Source organism: Lasioglossum baleicum, chromosome 15 (genome assembly GCF_051020765.1).
Source record: "Lasioglossum baleicum chromosome 15, iyLasBale1, whole genome shotgun sequence".
Classification (NCBI taxonomy): Eukaryota; Metazoa; Arthropoda; class Insecta; order Hymenoptera; family Halictidae; genus Lasioglossum; species Lasioglossum baleicum.
In genome coordinates, this window is record NC_134943.1 from 4,367,775 (window position 1) to 4,390,578 (window position 22,804).

General features: G+C 36.8%; 1 protein-coding gene across 1 annotated transcript in view; it reads right to left on the reverse strand.

Annotated features, from left to right (window-relative positions):
* The window catches only part of Sol1, a 667,060-nt gene that overhangs the window by 560,048 nt on the left and 84,208 nt on the right, over nucleotides 1-22,804 (reverse strand). The window contains exon 2 of the mRNA XM_076439137.1: nucleotides 6,372-6,438. Within this exon, the coding sequence (XP_076295252.1) occupies nucleotides 6,372-6,438 (67 nt within the window). The remainder of the gene's footprint in view (nucleotides 1-6,371; nucleotides 6,439-22,804) is intronic.

The following is a 22,804-nucleotide window of genomic DNA, read 5'->3' on the forward strand; positions in this document are numbered from 1 at the left end:
AGATACGTAGATAGCCAAGTTATTTACGAATAATTTTGCGAATATCATTAACGGTGAAAGCACAGTTGAAATGGGTGACTTTTCGTCCACGATTTCATGCCAGTTTTTAAACACTCTTTTAGATGCTGAAGGTGTGTCGAAAATTTATATGTGGTGATTCCATAGATTTGTTTAATTTTAATACAAAGCCACAGACTTTGTTTTATTATTTTTGTAAGATTTACTTGTTTATCCTCAATTTAGAAGTAGCAAGTATCCGAGTGTTCGATGACCGAAATGAAACTTGGCTGGCGTGTAGATGAGCTAAAAGCCAGGAACACATGTTCTTTGGTAAGTTTACTTTGGAGGACGAAACAATCTTCCGAAGTTTCTGTTCTCTTATGTTATCCTAGACGTGATTAAAAATTTAGGAGAAAATACACTGAGCATTATTAGAACCGTCAATTAATAGTCATTATTCTATGTCGGTAAGTTCAAGCCGTATAATGAAATGAAAATCACTTGTATAAAAGTACTTGGAATGGCTTTGTAGATATAAACTGCATTATCGATACAAGTAGAATGAGCACAGTATTATCAGACATGTCTTCATATACTTTCTATGGATTTTAATATTCCACAAAACTCAATATCTTGATTAACTAACACGGTGTCTCTTTATTTAATCAGCGCATTTTTCACTATTTTCAAAAGTCACAAAGTTGAAGAGAACATCTGAATCGGATTACTGAAGGTCTCTTGTTAGTCACCCAAGTAGAATGAACGCAGCGTATAGTCAGACAAGTAGAACAAGTATATCATACGGTCGGGCAAGTAGAATAAGTACAGGGTATAACCAGGCAAGAAGTTGAAAGTTAGATTCCAACGAATTAACAAACTAGCTTTGGAAAAACAATAAAAATTTCATCAAAATGATGCAACATTTAAAATATTGAAAATATTGTCATTGCATACCAATGTGTAAATATTTAAAAAACATCCTTAAAAATTTGATAATCTATTAGACTCACTCTGGGATAAAATCCAGAAAGATTATTTAAATGAACAGTGAAGTTACACGAAATTTTTCATTGTTCTCTAAATTCTCCGTAGTCTGTTTCTGCAGTAAACTACTCTGAACCGCAAATATATCACGTTTAACATTATCCATGGAGATCGTGCATATCTTAGGCATGCTGCAGAGTATAATTAAGTACCGTGACACACACTACGTAAATTAGTGGCCGTAGCAATTTAAATTGCCGTGCAACTATGTAAATTTCATACCACCCGAGCGAGGATTCTTAATTAATTGTTATTAGCTCTAAATTTTCCTCTTGCAGTCACAAATCCGATTCGACTACGTAGCTTTATGGTTTGAAAGACGTTTACAGTTATCGTTACACTTTATAGACTGTAATTCATGCTTAGAAGTGCACTATACTTCGTATGAAGTAACAATAACGAGGGATTTCGAATCGCTTAAGTTGGCCGCACCGAATACGACGTAACCGTGCCAGTTTTAACGCTCAGCAAACTTCTTGATTTTTTTTTATATAAATGAAAGAAGACACAAACAGATTTCGCAGCTAATATTCGGGTCTCTCGTTTGCCTCTTACTTGATAGCAGATTTTATACAAGAAAATGATATTTTCTTTAAATTTTGAGGTTATTCAAATTTTGCCTTAAACATTTTCCAATATCACCATTATAGTAACAAAGGAGATATTGAGGTGCTCGAATTTTGAAGGAACGCTCTGCATATTCATACAATGTATTACATATACTGTAACTGCATTTGTAATCAGGATACACCAACCATCGCTCTATACCTCGTGTTTAACAAGTATTTTACTCTTCATGTCGCACGTTAGTTAAACATCTCATCAGTAGATTAAGGATTCTATATATATATACTCATAACATGCTGAAGTTTCCACAAAAACAATATAATTTCGAGCTCGATAATGGACTCTAATAAATCCTCGGCAAAGAAAAATTTCTCGTTAACTCGAGCGTCTATAAATTAGCACTTAAATATCTCAGTTTGCATAAATATCTATCGATCTGTGTACCCTGTTGAATAACGCATGGCAGAACCATTCGTCACTCTGGCGTAACATCGACAAAACGTTATGAATCACGCACACGCACATGTTAACTACACGATATCGTCGCTTATGCATCATTCAAAAATTTCAATGTAACGAGCGCAATGTTGACATAGCGACGAATATACATAGGAATAAAATCCCTTGCCTGTGTCTTGATTTTGCTGTTAAATTAACATAATGGCAAAAAAAAAGAATGGCACATATGAGCCGTTTATTTTGAAAGTGGCCTATGTCCATTTAAGTTTAAATTGAGATATTTAAGAGTTTGCGTTTCAATGAAATTAAAAAGTAGGATACCAATCCTTATCACAGTCCTTAAGTGTATCTAAGAGAGTTAAATCTACAATTCCTATTAAAATAATAGCAATTATTAAGTGAACAATGTGTATTCTTACCAAGAATGGACTCGAGCCGCTTTCAAAATTAACAACTAGATTTGTCATAAAATTTGAAACACAGTTAATATTAAAATTGCTAGCTTGATTTTTCTCGAAACTGGATTTAGGCCACTTTCAAAGTAAACGGCTCATATAATGGAAAGATGAATGAGAAGGAATAATGATATTACAACAAAAATAGTGACATAGAGAACATGTTGTGTGACGGACGTGAGTTAATTAATATCGCGCGTATAATAGATCAAGGTGTCATCATTTTTAACAGAAAAGATCAATATGATGGACATCGATATGAAAAAACTGAGGATAAGATTAATGTGAAATTGTTGCTGTAGTTAATAAAGTATGCAGTGTGCAATACGTCTACTTTTTCAGAAACTGTGAAAAATGTGTCAAATTGACTGAGGGGACGGATAAGAGATAATTAATTTTACTCGTGTAATAAATAAAGGTGTCTAGTCCTATATTGCTTCATTTTTTAACTATTTAACGCGCGGGCACATAGTTGACACATTTCCCGATCATTTTTCAATGTGTATCTACGGAACCGGCGCAGCAGAGCCATAGGACACTATCGGTGATCATGTACGAAGCGGGGTAAAGCATGTAACACGCTTCCGATATGGCATAAATAAGTGTCGCAATATACGAGGGCGAAAGTGTGGCTCCATGCAAGTCGTGACTTTGAATAAAATCATCATACCATCGCCACTTCATGATCAAAATAGAGCTACCTTTTCTCTTAGTGCTAATGGCCATCGCGCTTAGAGACAGCTATTAGAATTTCGCAAACTCCATTTTTATTTATCTAGAATTTTCCATGAAACATGTTAAGAATGAATGCTCTTCATTCACTCATTTTACCACGCTGATATTAGCTTGCCGAGTTGTCGTTGTTGGTGTATGCGTCAAATCTTGAAATCGAATTTTAAACCACTTCCCGATAAGCTAGAGACTTGAAACTTTGAACATAGCTCAGAACTGGATGACAATGCAATATTAAAAAACAAATTTTAAAAAAACTGTGCGTTCAGGAGAAAAGAAATTGTAATGTTAACCGCCACACCTCGTCGCGCGACACTCGGTAGTACGTCATCGCGTTCAGCGATCCCCACTCCGTGCGCCAGCGCTCCCCACTCCACTACGCGTTCCCACTCCGACTCATCCCCACTCCACTGACCCATTTCGCATCCGAAGGAGCTCAGTCAGTGTGGTGTTTCGTTCATTCGATTCCATTTCAGACATTTCGGACTCCATCAAGAGACGTCGTCTCTCGGAGTCATCCCCTCATTCTATCTCGCGTATTTCCATATCTTGCGTTTCTATATCTTACTATTTCATACCAGTATTATATTACTATATCTTGCATTCCATTTAAAGGAGACTAAATAGTAGAAAATAAAAAAATATATGTATAATAAAACTTTTTAAAAACCACGCTTATATTAAAATGCACTAAATAAAAACGCGTACCGCCCACGAAGATCAATATAGTTTAGCGCTCCACGCTTTTATTTATAGTCACTAATGTTTAAAAGAATTATTTTCTTCTTTTTAGTGCATTTTGATATAAGCGTGGTTTTTAAAAAGTTTTTTTTATATATTCTTTTTATTGAAATCATTGTACAGAATTAGGATATCTTCATTTTTGTCAAAAATGCATGAAATATTTCTGAAAATGTTAACACGGAAGATCTAATCTCAAATCATTGGGAAAAAGAAATTTTTAATTTCATAAAATGTTTTTCAATGTTAAAGTACTGTTAATGGGTTTGGCTATGAAAGAAATGAAAGGACAATTTTGCAATTTGTCCGAATGTATGCAAATAGTGCACAAATAGGTACTTGAAATTAGATTAGGGTTTCCAAACCTGCATCACCAGATGCACTATTCAGATAATTGTAACATGGAGGGGTGCGCTCGTTTCCAGTGATCAAACCACTGTTTCTGTCGGACGCGTTGCCTGGATACAAACGCATTCAAACACCCGACTTCTGGCTATAAGTTAAGTTTGATGCGACTTATGTTCGCACGATACCCGGAAACGATTCGCCGATCAACCCCATCGGTTCGCAGAACACGACGATCGATCGTCGTCTAGTTATAAAGCAATTTAACAGACTTTATGGGTGTTAATTTTTTACTGGACACGACTGGCAGCGGACGTTTCGGACGTATGTGCCCACAAATTGGAAAAATATCTGGCGGTTTGTACACTCGACGTTGTCAGTAATCCGCCGTTGATGGACACACGTGATTCTACGTGGTTTAGTGCTTAACAATTTAGGGCGACGGGGGAACACGATACGACTGCAAGCAGACCGTAAATAACTGTTGTTTAAATTATTGCTTTTAATTAAGACAGAAACAGACATCCGTTGGAAATAATATATTTGTGCTACGGGAAGTTCTGTGTAAAAAAAAGCATAAAGTATTATCGATTTGAAGTAATTATTAACAATAATATGTTTTTGATCATCCGATCTGATTATATCTGAGTGATTTTAATTTTGAAAATGATGAGGTACCACTGAAGTTAATTCGTATTGTAAGGCACAAGAGAATGAAAATGTACAGAATAAATATAATATTCATATACAGCAAATAACGTTAATTACCTTCATATATCATGGAAAAGTGATTGCAGTGACCATTAATATCCACTATACAGCCAAGCATGCTATTGACATATTGACAAGAATGTAAATTACCTTCTATTTTATAATAATATATTCTATAATATAAAATACGAGTAAAATTTATGACTAGATTGTGTGGTATTTATAAAATTTACGACTAAACTGTGGTACATATAAAACTTGTGGCTAGACGTAGGTATCTATAAAATTGGTGATTAGACTAGGTATTTATTGATTAAATAAATCAAAGCTCATTTAATAATCTTCTCCGCTGAACGAAAATATTCGTTCAGATAAAAATTCTTATTTTCATGAATCAATCCTTAGATGGTGAATTTTCGTAAACATTCACTGTTTATTTATGACAATAAATATTTAGGCAATGTCTGAATCAAAGTAGATTTTAAAAGTCCCAGATTACAATTTAATACAGGGTGTCTCATAATTCATGGTACAAATTAGGTCAGGTCGATTCTATGGCTGGAAATAAGACGAAAATCAATAAAATTACATTTATTAGGTTTGCAACTAAGTTCGCGGCCTTCACATTTTCTCAAACAAAGCCATTTATGTATCTTTTTAAGCACGAGTATTTTATATCAAATCAATCGCAAAATTCAGAGCTTTCCACAGTACAAAAGAAATGATCACTGAATGGGGTTATAATGATACAGCCAATAATGAAAAAAAAATTGTATCTTATTAATGTAATTAATTCTTTAATTACGAAACAAAAGGTCGCAGATTTAGTTGCCAACCCAATAAATATCAGTAGAGTACAGGCGTCCTTAGTAAATAATCGATGTCACTATCAACTTGAACATAACGTTCTAATTCGATACGAGTCGGGAATAATCGTATTCTGATAGTAAACAAGCCCTGACATTGTACTGATATCTGTGACATCGGTTATTTATTAAGAACGCGTGTACTCGACTGATATTTAAATTTAATTTTCTTGAAAACGAAGCCTCGTTATTCTCAATTTCGTTATTCTTGATTTTCGTCTTATTTCCATCCATAGAATCGACGTGACCTAATTTGTACCATGAATTATGAGACAGCCTGTATAAGCAAGTTTAGACGGCCAGTATTTAAAGTGGATTGTAAAAAAGAAAAAGGAGATTTTAAAAGCAAATTGGGGATGGTACACCCGAGGCATCAGATTATCGAGATACGGGTTAGAAGTTACCAAATTGCCGATTAAACGGGAAACTAGGCATAGTTTCTTTCCGTTACCTGGATGTACGGCGTGGCAGTGGTTGAGGAGCGGCAGCCAACAGAGCAGTAGCACCGCTCTCTGCATCTGAAACAAAAACCGCAAGCATTTTTCACAAGCGTCCTGTTTAATTATTATTCCGCAAGGGCGACCGCCTTCTGATATAATTATACACTAATTAAAATTCACGATGAAACAGCTCGGCATCGAGAGGGCCACTGCGACAAACCATGAGACCAAGCGCTAATTACGGAAATAATCCTGACATCGAGTTTAGACATATACGAACCCAATATTCATATCCAAATATAAATCAATCTCTCAATGAATACGCCTTTAAATTTCCCATAAGTCAAGACCCATTTTGCCTGAAAAATGTTGCAAATTTAAATATCTCCAAAAACTTTCAAAAATTTTTCTCATACATAAAACTACCACATGTTTAAAGATTGAAGCCTCCTCTTTACAACGACACCCTAAAAATTGGTGTACGATTTTTTTTTCACTGTATTGTGTAATAGAAATTACAAACAAATTTGGTCGTGTAAACACCTGTACACACACCTCATGCAAAGCTCGATAAAACAATTAGGAAAAATCGCACACTAATTTTTAAGATGTCATTGGAAAGAGAAAGCTTCAATCTTTAAATCTATCGTAGTTTCATGTATGAGAAAAAATGTTGAAAGTTTCTGGAGATTTTTGAATTTACAGTATTTTTGAAGAAAAATGGGTCTTGAATTTCTCGTCTGGTACATCATGAAAAAAAATCTTAGACCGAAATAACGATGGATGATGAAACTAGAAGGGTCTAGCTGTAACATGAGTCCGAATTTATTGTCGTGCGATCATTTTTGACAAAGTTATCGCAGTTTAAATACAGGAAATTCCAAATATTTGCAATCCACCATATTCAGCACAGTAACTTTCAAATTTCTGCACAAGCGATAGAGGGGACTCCGTGAGTAGGTGTAACCGTCGATCGAGTCGACTCTTTCGGTACCTTTATCAGCGCGCACAAATGAACTCTCTCCGTAGAAAACGGGTGCGCGTATACGCACGAGCGATCTGCATACAGAGGTATTCGTTCACGAAACACTGTACGGGGGTTTTCCGCGGGCGAAACTGTTTCCGGTTGCGGAACACGGGGCCGGCTGTCGCCTCCACGCGGAAAAGAGCCACGCTCGGAGATCCTTTACGAAATGCGAAACGAACGGGACGGACGATTTGTCAAATTGATTCGTCCAGCAAACGCGCGGAATTTTAAGCTCGCTCAGGAACAGAACAGGGACCAGGTTCACGAGTGGACCATTAGAAATTTACTTGGAGAACGGACGCAATGGAACTCGCGTGCGCGCACCGCATTTCAAGGACGCGAATTTAAAAGCAACTGCCGGATCAGTTTAGAGATCCTTTTTCTCTCCCTTTTGGGGAGAGTTATGGTATTAATTAAAATGGCTCCTTTTAGCGGGACCGGAGTCCCTTGCGGTAAAAATCGCGGAACTTTAAACACGCATAACTTTCGAACCACTGAATTCCCGTCATTAAAACTCGGCTTTTCGGCATTTTCTCGCCAAAAGCTATAGTATTCTATACAAAAAGTTGAACATTTTTGGTTTCCTCAAGTGAACTTCAGCCACTTCATCAGCTAGTGAATTACATGAGGTTGCGACACAAAACATGTGTCTGAGGGAGCCAGATTTTACAGCGTTGTCAGCTTCTCTGAGCCAGACAACACTCTTATTATAAATATTTAGAATATAAGTTATGTACGTACATGTACAATACAAAATTTTTATATATGAATCTACAATGAATCAATAAGGACAATGTAATAAAAAAGCGTATCTGCGTTTATATTTATGGAACCACCATTTTTTCCCGGAAGTCCGACTTGTCGAAGAGTCATACTACTGATTTCCACAAAAATTGTACAACTTGTCATTGAGTTACTGTACTGATTTGGAATTGTAAAAATAGCGAAACTTTGAAACACAAGAACCTTCGGATGTCTGGCTTGTCGTTGCGTTGTACTACTGAATTTTCGTGCCACCTCTTTCGGTATCATATTCTTCTAATACATTGGTAAATTTTTGTCCAATTTGAAAAATTTTCTCTATTCACAATTTTCGGTTCTCTGCTACTAAATTTTTCTGTCACCTATTTTACTATGATATTCTCCTAATACATTGATTAATTTCTGTCTAATTTGAAAAATTTTTCTTGATTCACAAACTTTTTGAAGATGTTATAATCTAACTTTACTATCGAGTAGTCACGTATATGATGGGGAAAAAGGACACATTAACTGTTGTAACCAATATTCTTTATTTTTCATCAATATTAAACATGCTAAATATGGGTATTTAGGGTACTTATATCCTCTCTGAATAAAGCCACTAAAGCAGTGTATTTTACCTATTTCTTGAACTGTGTTTTGGAGAAGTTCGTGTCTCTCATCTTGTAAATTCAGTTTGATGTGGTAACTGCGATAATGTGCGAACTAATCTATAAGCTGCCGTGATTTTCCAAATGAGATTTGAATTCTGACAACACGACGCCACGAATGAATTCTGATTGATCCTCCGACGAGATGCACCGCTGCACCTACGATAACTTAATGTCGTAAGCTAGTTCGGCTGTAACTTTGTGAAGGTACGTTGTAACACGAGAGTTGTGTAACGAACTTGGGCGAGCAAACAACTTTAAGTTTGTACAGCGCCAGCATTGTGTGTGTTTGTGCGCGCGCTGGGTACGTGTGACTCCCGACACCTATCTGCCGCGATCGCTATTCGTTTCTCATTAATCAAATTAATACAGTATTTATTAAGAAACTCGAGGATCGAAATTACTTGTAAATGCTGCTCAAACTCCAGTGGTTGGTAACCTTGTTATAAGTTGTGTTGTAAATGCATAACGCGAACTGAAATGCATAGCCCTTGAATATTCATTTTCTATGATATCTTGTTGATAATGAATTTTATTTGTGATCCCACTATAAAATTCAGGATAATTCAATAACAAAATATAGATGGTATGAAAATTCTACATATAAATTCTATATATAATTTCTATAATTATTATATCTCATAATTAAATATCAAATATGTATTTGATGCACAAATTATTCATGTAACCGTAACTGTTTCTCTTCAAGCACAGTATTAGATATTTAAATTTCCTCTCTTCTTGAATCTATAAATTATTTACAATTAATTAGGATAAATTCTACAGTCAAAAATAATCTCTATTACTATCTATACACTTCAAAAGTTTGAATCCAAAATGAAGGTACAATTGATCTGAGTACCATCGATACAATCTGTTCACAATACGAACGATCATAAAACATAGTCGTACTAATTTCCCCACAGATTGCGATAGTCGACTTACTTTCGGCGACGGCTGTACGTACCTCTTAAAAACGTATTTCGAACGAACGAAACAGGGCCGTAATCCGGGAAAATAGCTCGCCGTAAATATGAATTAAGCAAATGACGGAGATTCATTAAAATTGCATCATCGATTGGTTTCGAATGTCGAGAGGTCTCGCGCGGTTAAATCCACTTAAAGCTTCGACAGGGGCTGGAAAAGCTTGGATCCATCCGCCTGATATCCCGCGGAAGATCATGCGGCCACAGAATTCACGTTCTACGAATACCATAATCCAAAATTGCCACGCTCTACGTACGTGTATATACCGTCGAGAGTGTGCTCCTTTTATGTGGACACGTATTAAGGAGATTTTTCTGCACCGGCACGAGATATCATACCGCGACAGAAGGAAAAAGGCAGGACGAAAATGTAGGGAAACGAGATATATTTAGGTTCGATCAATGTCGCGTGAAACTGTAAAAAGAGCGGATCCCACGCGGAGACACCGAGGAGTTATGAGATTCAAGGTACACCCGGCGCGCGTTCCCCTTTTTCAGGGAAAGGTACTGTTGACATTGCCGAACAATGGCAGAGACCCTCTCAGAATATTTCGACCCCTTTGAAATTGAAATAGCGCGCCATTGCCTATGGAAATAATTAAAATGCTGACATTTCGCCGATTCTTTCCGAGTAAATTCGGCTACGAAACATACGTGCACGCATACTTCTCCGTGTTCCTCTCGCTATTGTACGGTGCGTTGAATTTTTTATCAAGCCGTTTGCAGTGGATGTTTAAAGAAAAACTTGAGAATGCAATAGGGGTGACCAGTGTGGAAATCTCGATTTAAATTGTTATGGTTTCACTGTGAGTTTCTGCATGTAAGACTAAAATGACTAGATCTTATCGCAAACAGTCCTGCTTTTCAGATGAAATAATAATCTACTAATATGTATATCGGCATAAGAAACAACCAAATTAAAATTACATACAATATCACACGTAGATTTCGATGCCTAAATTTGTATAAAGTTTGTTACAAGTGTCATATTACAGTTAATACGTAAGGCAGGTGGAAACTAAGCCCATCGCCTGGTTATTAAAGATTAATAAATGAAATAAATAAATTATGAAAATACAAACGCGTGCAAACGTTTATATTGTTTCGAAACAATTATCCAACACCTCGTTAACGATAGTGCGCGGCGTATTAAATGAAACGTAACCTTACATGAAAACGCGAAATAAAATCAGCTGCAGAAGCGCGAAATAATGCATTGCAGAGTAATCACGTTGGGGCGATAAAATAACAAAGCATTATCGGAATCGTTAGCGAGCACGGTAAAATCGTTTTCTTGGACATTCGCGAGGATAATAAAATTTTTCCAATGATGCTTCATCCCGGTTAAAATCGTATTAACGGCGCGCACGCGCTACACGTGTGCGTAGGTCCGCTAAGGACATAATGCGCCCGTTAATTTAGTTCGTAATGGTGCTTCAACGATGGCTAACGGCGGAAAGCCGCTTTTTACCGGCTCGCAAACGGCATGGATCGCCACGGTAATATCCGGCAACGACTGTTTAGAGGCGAAGCGTTGTCCTGCAAATAAATTTCCTCGCGACAAAAGTCCGCCCCGAAAGTGGATAGGGGAGCGCGCCGAGTCCTCTCGACGAGGCTGAACGGTATTAGTTTCATTTTCGAAGCGGCGTGAAACACACGGAAAACAACTCGGCACAAGAGCCCCGAACGGGTCGAATGTACGTCAACGATCACACTCGCTTAAACAACCCTCGATCGATACGAAATACGAATCCACCGGCGACGGCAGCGGCGGCTGATGAAATGTCGCGTCGTCGCAGAATTGTTTCTTGCTTTTCTCGATTTTCACGCCCTCTGACCGCGACCGATCTCGGGGCAATTTCAACCGGGATTTCTAATCAGATTTTTTATAATAGAAATCTCCGCTGCCGAACCAACCGAAATATTAACACGTATCCGACCGGCACTTTTTCTCTGTTCACTTTTCTCCGTTGTTCCCTACATTCTCTGATAAATTGCGATTTTAATTGCGAGTTCGATTATAATAGAAGCTGTCGATGTTTACTGACTAGAATATATTCGAAATTAATTTAGTAAATGACGTCTAAAGAATTTGTTGAAAAAATGCATTTGTTCGGAATTGTGAAAAACAATAGTAAAAATTGATTTCTACAACTTTTTTAGCTGGGCCAATAAAGAAAATTTAAAACGTGTGTTTGGTCAACTCGTATAAATCATATACGTTCCGAAAATTTCATTGAATCTGATTAATTTGTTTACGAGTTATAATCGATCAAAAGTGGTAAAAATTGCAAGTTTTCAAGATTTTCGGCTTTTTTACCACTTTTCTTTTGATCGTTTATAACTCGTAAACCAATTAACCAATTTCAATGAAATTTTCAGAATGTATACGGGTTGACCAAACACATCTTTTAAATTTTCGTTATTGGCCTAGCTAAAAAAGTTGTAAAAAATCAATTTTTACTATTGTTTTTCACAATTCCAACCGAATTCATTTTTTCAACATATTTTTTAGACATCCTTTACTAAACTAATTCTTCTAGCCTTACAGAGAAATTGAAGTCGCTTGCTCCAATCATAAAGAACTTATTCTGATTTAAAGTGTGGGTGATCAGTTTTGCTCCTAACTGTACATCGAAAACATTAGTTGCAGGTCGGATCATCCGAAAGCTGTGAAAATACAGTAGAATATACTTCTGTATAACGAAGTCAAAAAAACATTTTCGAAAAAGTGTGTTATGTTGCAGTAAATGTAAAATAAAGGTATAAAGAATTTTTTAAAGAGACCGAGAAAAAATTTAAAAGAGAATTTTAAAGAGAATGTTTTAAAACAATATTTTATGATTGAACAATTAATTAAAATTAATTTAGTTAAAATGAAAAATCTTGCGATCCAGAAATGGGAAACCTATTTTTAGGTGATGATGAGCTTCAGGTGGGTCGTAATGGTCTTCGTTGTGCAGACATGGTTCCAGGCACGAACCACCATCGAGCGGAAGAGCAAGACATTGCAAGGACTTGCATCGCCGCTGCACACGTGCGTTGCATTGACATTTGTCCCCGCGGCTGCTGTCTCAAAATTGCATTAGCGTCGGCTCAGGTCCATAGAAGAAGTAGGCCGTTCCAGTTGCTCTCTCGCGGAGGGAGAGAACGCGGCAAAGGTCAAAAGCGCATGAATTGTTGCGAAGTGCCTCGGTCCTCCACTTGCTAAAGTAGTACAATGCGATCGGTGACCCCGTTTCATGCCGGGGCGGCCTGAAAACCACCGGCGACTGCTGACGTTGCTGAAAAGCCTCGCGATCAACTATACATTTCTGTGCCTTTATTTTTTCGTTTTTTTTTCACCTCTCTCTCTCTCTCTCTCTCTCTCTCTCTCTGTGTCCCTCTCTTTGGGAACTCGATGAAGGGGCGACTTGTCAAGCTTGGTTAGATAAGACGACACGTTTCCGTACTCTCAGGCTCATTTTCAAGCATATTTGCGCTCCTCCCTCGATCCTGGTATCGACCGAACTAATTTTTATCGAACCCCTTGTTCAACGAGTTTGTCTTCTGAAGTGCAATAACAGATTATAGATGCTCGTACGAGTTCATATTTTTATACGTTCCAAGATTCGCAGTTTAATGAGAATATGCATAACGTGTATTCAAGAGTATTAATTGTAATTTGGTTGTACCATGCATGTAGAAAGTATTTAACCCTTTTATATGTTTCTTTTGAAATGACCAAGATTAAATTTGATATTTCCCAACAAGAAAGATGAATAAAAGAGAAGCCTGGTTGCTGGTCAAATTGATCCAAACGATAGCCATAACGGTTAGGAGAGCAGAAATTAAAACGAAATTTGTATTCACTGTTACAGGTTTTATTAGATTACCAATACAAAGAAAAGGCATTCAAGAGCGATTAAGCTTTTTCTGCAGCCGCATCCTGCACAGTCGTATCTATTTATTGGTTACAGAAAATCCGCATATCAATAATAATCCAATTTCAATTACTCTGTGCTGTATAAATACGTACGATCACGGGGAGCATAACAGAAAAATTATATTTATTTCTATTATTTTCATTGTACAGTTTCATGAGACAAACGGGAATTTTTATGGGATATATTTTGAAAATGAAGAACACAAAAATTAAAATTTTTTAACAAGTTTATAAAAAGTTAGTTCATTGTAGTTAGGAAAACAATAAAAAAATAGTGTCATATTTTAAAGACTGCAATAAAAATAGGAATTTTAACAAGTTTTGTGAAACTCTATTTTTCCTTGGTTTTCCATGCAATAGTATTTTAGAGAAATCCGCAATCTAGTTAGTAATTAATTATTTGATCAGCAGCCTGGGCTGAAAATTTTAAATGAAATTCCAGCATTTCGAAACTCACGAAATGCGGGATCATTTGTTTGCGACCATTCGGCTGTTCAAGTAGCTCCATCCGAAACTGCGAGTGCACCACAGTGCAGATTTAATTAATTCCGACTTAAGTATTGCTTTTATGCTAAAATATGTATAGATTTTTATTTTGCCGCGCTGTAAGAGTTCCAGTTGTACCGAACTTCGGTATAAATCTACACAAATTATTTCAACTTGAACTCCCCGTTTAAAATACGCTTAATAAATTATGAACTTCCGGAAAATATTCGCATATTTAAAATTATAATTAAAATATCAAGCATTCTGATGCGATAAATTCAATTACTATCATCTCTACTATTGAGCGTTTTTATTTGAAACTCTTCCATGGCTTTCACACTGAACGACAAAAACGCTTAGAGAAATTAGAAATACTATTGTATTATTTTCGACACACTATAATTATTCGAATAAGAAATAAACGTGGCCCCTGTATATTGCAATAAATGCAATTTTCATTTTGCATAAAAATACGCGGTATAATGAATCCCAATTTTTTAAACAAATTAAGAAATTTTTTTTTATACCTGCTTGGATTATTTTAACTGAAAGTTCCTCTATAATAAACCGGTCACGTGACCGACAGAAGTGTTACCAACACTGTAAACAGTGTGTAGCGTGTTGACTATACGTTTTCCGTTTCATAGCGTTGTAAGGGCATAAATCGTTTTATATAGACCATATTTCTCGCTATATTTAAATATTTCAGGTTCAATTATTGTTCGCAGCGATTCGAGAAAGTGTTACCGGCATCAAACCAACATTTTTACTAGGACAATCTTGCCTTTTATAGACGGTTCGGATGCATGCATTAGTAACGAGCATATACAAGCTCTATTCCCGGGGCCGTGGTTATTTGCTCCGGAGAGATAGATTTGTATTCGTATTTTTCGTTTTTCTTGAAGTTTTATATCGCGGCGGTGCTGCTGGCGTCACATGTTCCATTGCGAACAATGGCCGCTAGGTGCTGAGCAGAGAGCGGCTCTTTCACGAACTACAATCATCGATGGCAGACTCTTTTAAAAGGAGACCATCAAAATGTCACGAGAATACGACACGCTTCGTGTCATATAAATTTTCCGCTTTACTTGCATTCGCACGGATGCATCGCGACCGAGACGCAGTCAAACAAAAATATTCATCGACAGCGCGGCGTCTACCAAGTTGAACGATCCTATTTGCGGCTGCGTTCGTTCATTCCGCGTTAGCAAAGTTAATTAGTTCCCCGTTCGTGTCGCGGTGAAGCCACGAATAGCTAATACATATATCTTACTTTTTAATAAGCACACAGCAGAGTTGTGCTAATTCAATTACATTGTAATTCAATTACACAATTGCATTACATTGTATTTCAATTATACATATAGTAATTCAATTACATCGAAACATAATTCAAACCTCTCAATTAATTCAATTACTAAGTATTTTAATCAGATGTGTAATTGAAATACAATATAATTAAAATACAGCTCTCCAAATTATAGCCCAGAACTTTGAAGAAGTGCGATATATTTTTATGTTTTTCATTCATATACTTGTTTGCTGTCTGTGCGGCGTAGTTTCTATACCTCGTCCTCGTTCATAACACTTAACGCTATTTCATATGTTTATGGTTGAAATTTAAAAAATCTGTAACGCAGAAGTTATATTTCTGTTCAGATATTATAAATTTATTAATAATATTATAAATTCTGTTCGAAACCCTCACATGGATTTTTCAACCTCTTCTTACCTATTAATTATTACCTAACAATTAAAGTAATTTAATTACAATGTATTTTATAATTGTACTGTAATTGCAATTACGAATTACATTGTAATTTAATTACAATTATTTTTTATTTTTACTTGGTATTTTATAATTGTACGCAATTGCAATTACGAATTACATTGTAATTTAATTGAATGAAGATCTGAATTATAAATTACGATATAACTGAATTACAGTTTAATTCAATTACTTCGTAATTATAATTTCTGGAGTAATGCAATTATAATTCTGCACAACTCTGGCACACAGTCTGCTAGCCCCTTACACTCGATCACACATGTAATTACCCCATGTGTTAACGCCTAGCTTATGTACTATTTGTTTTACTGAAATTATCACAATTTAAAATTTAAATATTGGGTCCACTGTAAATCATCATATTAGAATATTGGAATTTTATTCTAATATTAGAATCGATATTTTATTCTAATTGATGGGGTCTTCTTCAGTGTCATAAATTTGGCTCAGCATTTCCCGCCCAAGTTTAATTTTTTGGTCGGTGAAGGGTTAGGTCTGGATGAAATTTCTACGTGGCTCAAATCAGCATGTTGGAAATGTCCATTTTATTTATTGTAACATTGTACAGTTTCTATCTTTCATAACCAAATTAAAAAATTTGTGATACGTTCAGAAGAAAAACAATCGAATTTTAAAGCAATGTAGAAAATAAAAATTAAATTGAATTTACCATTTTTATAAAGCATATCAATCACTTTTAATGCTCGGAATTCCAGAAAAATTCCAGATACCTTTACAAGAAAGTGGAGAAAGCATTAAAATGATGCAGAACACACGCGTATCAACGGTTCATCCGGGAGACAAAATTCTCCGTAAACCATGAGCGACGGGACCGTGAATCAACTCTATACATATTACGAGTCCGCAAGAAGTCCGGTAGAACCGGAAACACTCTGCGCCTCATCAATAATGGTAGCCGCAATCTACTCGCGGCGGGGAGTTCCGTAAAATTCTCGCATCCCGAAGACATTTGTGTACTCGAGGACAGTGTGCCGTTCGTGCAACATTAAACAGGGCATTTCGTTGCGTAGCCGGCATGCATCACCGTGAACGATAGAAATTCGCGTGCGATTGCCTCGGCGAAGCTCATTCGGAGTAGCAACTGCGGGAACGACTGGAGCCGATAGGTACCATTCCGCTGGATGTTACCATTTATTTATCCCTCTGTTTCTTCCCGTTTCGCAACGCTCGGCCGATTTCGAGAACCATGCTAGACCCGCGACCCGTGTAATGAGAGATTCGTATGCCGATTCGATCGCATGCTTAGAAAACTGTTCGGGTTCCACCCCGCTCCGGTGCAACAGATCCGGAAGTCGCAAGCCCGCGGCGAACGAACGACAACGTTCGCGAGACGGGAAAAAATCCGGCAGGAAAAATTGCACGGTTTCCGGGAACTTTCCACGGGACACGGGAAGATTAGGGGAACGGCAGCCAGCGGGATGCTGATATTTCTAGCGCGGAATCTTCCGACCGGAAGACCACGGGAAATATAAAATTGCCATTTTCTTCGGCGGTGAATAAAACTACTCCGAGCAACTCGGAGACTACTCTCGACTTCGTTGGAGCTTTAAGAATGGCTCGCTATTCCGGCACCGATGGCTAATTATCGGGCGCGGATGTTTGTGCAATTTCCCATTTCTATAGATGTGGATAATTCTTTTTGAGTAGAGTTATTCGTAAGCGTTTGTTAATTATTAGGTTGGCAACTAAGTTCGCGACCTCCACATTTTCTCAAACAAAATCATTTATGTACTGTAAAGTCGCGTTTACTGTCCGCGATCGGGTACGCGATCACTGTCTAGTGCCTACCCACTCCACTGTCATGCTGTCCTTCTCTACAGCTTGTCAAATCTAGCTGTGCGACTGACCAAAACATAGGAATGGGCAAACAAATACAAAGATTTCCCCTTGCGGGGGACATTCAGCCGCACAGCTGGATTTGACAAGCTGTACGTTCTGCTTTCTTTTGAACTCTCGGCGCGGTCGGCGCGGTAGACACAGTCGTAAAAAATGTCGGTATGCGATCACTGTCCGTGCAGAACACAGGCTGTTGGACAGTAAACGCGACTTTACTGTATATTTTTAAGCATGAGTATTTTATATTAAATTAATCGCAAAATTTAGAGCTTTCCAATAATATACAGTTCAAAAGGAATAGTCACTGAATGTTATACTGATACAATAAAAGTATTACAAAACAAAAGGTCGCGAATTTAGTTGTCAACCTAATATTTAGGAAAACTCATAAATTAAAGCCGAATTATTAATCCACGATGCTGTAAAGATACCAGTCTGATGTATTATTTGTTCACTTTCATTGACCATTTTGTGTTTCAATCATGATTTTATATTTTAAAGAAATATGTCCAATTATAATTCAATATCCGAATGAGTATATTTTATAGCCCCCAGAAGCAAACAACGTATCAATTTTCATGCACACAGTATTATTGTCTAATTATGAATTCTTGATATATTATTTAGAAATACAAACATAAAGTACAGCGGAATAAATCTCATTGTTAAAGCTAAAAACAGATAACGGAAACACAAAAACGGTAAAAGCCCAGCGGAAATGGTGTTTTTCATGTTCCCCTTTATCTCAACTATCTACAATAAAAAACACGGACTGGTATTTTTTTAGACATTCTAGGTACCACGTAAAAAAATATAAAAATATTACTCAGTGTATTCCTTACATTCACCGACTAGAAAATTGTAAAGGAAATAATTTGATTCGTCGACTGGAATATTTTGAAGTCAATCTTTCATCTTTTTGTACGACTAACATACGGAATTAAAATCGTTCCGAGTAATTTTTCACTATTATACGCTTCAATCTGCGATATTTCCGTATTTATATTCTATATTTTATGATGTTTTTTCCGATACGGTTGATATATGAGAATATCACAAGTTGTACGTCATATCGACGAGTGAAACATTTTTCATTTCGAGATAAAATGGTAGATTTTAGTTAAAGATAAATTACAGCAAGCGAGATTCCAGTGCTTCGTTGAAACACTATGGTGACTTCTATATTTAGAAAATGCGTAAAAAAAAATCTGAAAAAGTCAACGACCGAAAAATTGTCGATCTCTCAATTCCTGTAAATTCGTGTAAAAAAATTTGGAAATATTCACGAAGTTACATGATGTCGAAAATCGCCAATTGTTCAGTTACAATTCAGTGCGTTTTTGATTGTGTGGAGTAGTACAAAAACAATTTTTATTCGGCAGAGGCAAATTGCATTCTAACATTCGGTCGTGTGGTGTCGGATCGTGTGGAATAGAGTACCAGTTGGGTCCCCAGCCGCGATTTCCCAAAGACGACATCTCGCTAGGCGAAAACAATACTTTTATGGAGGAGAGAAAGCGTGGAGAGAACGCTCGGCTCGAGTTTCAGGCGCGTATAACTGCTAAGCGGCTCCGGGTATAGCCAGCGAGCAGGAAGAAATATTTTCGGCGGTACATTGTTTGCGCGTCAGGTCGCAGGGTAGTACTTTCGCAAGTGTCATCCCGGTGTGTACACAGACGTCAGATAGGCTCAGCCACCCTTTTTGTTCGTTCTCATGGCCCTTTGTGCCGTCACGGAGTGGAGAATGATGGGGTCTCTCGGCCCTGCAGGAAATATATCGTGTTTCCTCCGGCAGAGCCGAAGTGGCCACGAACCAGTAACCGAACCACTTGACCTGCCTTCTTAAAGCTGAAGAAAAGATGCCGGCCCATATTAATCCTGTGCGACGAGACGCGCTACCTGTTATGCTGGGTCCTTGCACAAATAGTCGCACGAACCCCGCAAGTGTATCATACACTTCGCGCTATGTCTACAAAAGAACTACAACCAACTCTCCTCTCAGTCTTCAAATCTGTGAATGATCCACAAAAACAAATCGGATCTTAGAAAAGGGTACACCTCGCCGATTTTGATGACTTCAACCGTTTCCTAATACATACAGTGGCTCACGAAAGTATTCGAACGCCCTTTAAAACAGAATAACTTTTTTATAATTGTAACAAACGACCTGATTTTTTATAATCAATTAGAAGCACTGGTTTATGAAATGATATGCCAAAAAGATTTTCCAAAAGATTATAATTTACTGTAATAGTAAAATTATTTTTTATTATTACTATAATAGTAAATTTACTATAATAGTAAATACTAAGACTATAATTTAAAAAAGGTATTTTTTTAACTTTTTTATTAGGGCCCTTAATGAAAATTTAAAATACATGTTTTGTAGATCTATGTTAGTTATACACATGCTGAAAATTTCATCGAAATCGGTTGACGCATGAAAAAACGACACGCATCGAAAGATGTGGATTTTAAGCAGAAACTGATCAAAAATCGTGTAAAACTACGATTTTCAACATTTTTAATCGCTTGTAGCTCGTGTGTGTGTTAATCGATTTTGACGAAATTTTCAGCATGTGTGTATAACTAACATAGATATATAACATAGATATATAGATATATAACAAAACATATATTTTAAATTTTCTTTAAGGGCCCTAATAAAAAAAGTTTGAAAAATCACTTTTTTATTTTTGCATGTAACTTTGTAAATTATAATTTTCTGGAAAATCTTTTTTGCATATCATTTCATAAACCATAGTGCTTCTAATCGATTATAAAAAATCAGGTCGTTTGTTACAATTATAAAAAAGTTATTCTGTTTTAAAGGGCGTTCGAATACTTTCGTGAGCCACTGTATGTTGCTGCCGCTCGGCTTTAGTTTCTAGGATATTCTCAAAAAACTGTTGCTGCTACTAGAACGGTCTGGGTAAGGTTATTGCCATGAATCACTTTTCGATCAATTAGGAAATCGATCAGTTCTTTGTACTGGTTTTGCTAAATGTACAGAAGAGAGGTTTGTCATTTACTGAAGTATACGGTCTGGAATAGCAAACCTAACTCAAACCAAACGAAAGAGCATAAGAACCATTTATTTTTATCGTATTCCCTGTATAATTACCAAAAATTCTAATTCTAATAATCTCAGAGTAATAATGCAGAATTTACAGTGAACACGTTCAGCAGTGAACATGTTAACGAAGTAGACGTTGAATGAAAAAATTGTGCAAAGCAAAATGCGAGGACATGGAACAGCAAACGTGTTAATAATGTGGGCAGTAAATTAAAAACTTGTCGAACACACGAGACAGTGTATCGACGCAGTATCCAGACTACGCGCGGCATTATCCCGGGAAAAAGTGCCAACGATGTCAATGAAGCAACAACAACAACAACAACAACAACGTCAACAACCAGGTCTATGGAACCCGTCCCGCCGTGCCATCATGTTGATCAATCTTGAAAGGGCTTTCAACGGGACGGTTCTTGTTTTTCACCTTGATCTCGATTCACCGTGCTCCCCGTTTCTCTTCACCCTTTGGAACGTTACGTGTACCCGTGTACTGCGTGCTCACATGCATAGTCGATCGGTTTTCTCCGTAAATTGCACGGAAGCTTTGATCTCATTTCTTCTATCGGATAGCATTGTCGAACGCAGACGGTGACATAAAGGACAGCGCGTTAATGAAATGTGCTGCATGGGCAGCGGCGGTTCTTTACTTTAGACTCGTCCAACTTGAATTTTCAAGTTTGCATAACATAGATTTTCCCTATTTTTTGGAAGTATTTTCTGTAATGCATGACACCAGAAACAATTTGGTAGGCGCACGTACAGTGAGTCACGAAAGTATTCGAACGCTGTGAAATGGAAAGTTTCACGCTTAAAAAATATGAGTCATATTATGAATTACAAAACTTTTTTTATTTCTATAGTAACGTATAAGTATCAGGATTACACATGTTAAATTTAAAGTCTCTCTGATGACATAAACAATACTTATAAAACATTTCCGAGTAACGTCGGCTAAATGAATGCCACACAAAAGTATTCGAACTACTAAATAACAGTATACATTTAAAACAAATTACATTGTTTTAATATTTTGTCGGACCACCGTGAACACTTATTACGGCTTGCGCAAACGTCGTATGCTGTCAACCAAATTTTCAATAATATCTTTCTTTATACTGTTCCAAACTTCAAAAATTTGAAGGACTGAACGCGGTAAGTGTATAATGTCATCTGAGAAAGCCAATGTTCACGGTCTGTCACATTCAAGGTTTGTTTTGTATGACAAATTTCATCGTTCGATTACTTTCGTGACATTCATTTAGCCGATGTTACTACGAAATGTTTTATAAGTATGTATCGTTTATGTCATCAAAGACACTTTAAATTTAACATGTATAATCACGATACTTATATGTTACTAAAGGAATAAAAGTATTTTATAATTCGTAATGTGACTAATATTTTTTAAGCGTGAAACTTTTCATTTCAGAGCGTTCGAATACTCTCGAGGCTCATTGTACGTCGAAAATAGGTGAAAACTTAAACAATGTGTATCCCGGAAGAAAGAGCTTTATCAGCATTACCAGAAGCTATCTCAATTCACCTGCTAGAGCTTCACAGTCCCTTAAGTAGCGATTTGAACCCCGTGGATCCAATCGACTTCCTCGTATAGACAGCAAATTGAATCCAGTCATAGTCGGAACGCTCACAGTAAGCTCTATCAGCACATCAGACAGCTAGTCCTGGGGAACTTCGTAATATAATTTTTCCAGCTCTTCGGGAAAGGAACACCGAGCTACAAATGCTTCCAAATCAACTACTAAAGAATGCTAAACCAGCACCGTCCCCAAATTGAATTTAAAAAGTATACTTGAAGCAGAATACAACCGTCGGCAAAATAACTTGCCTATCATTGATAAGAAAGAAAGGGTACCTCGTGTGTCGTA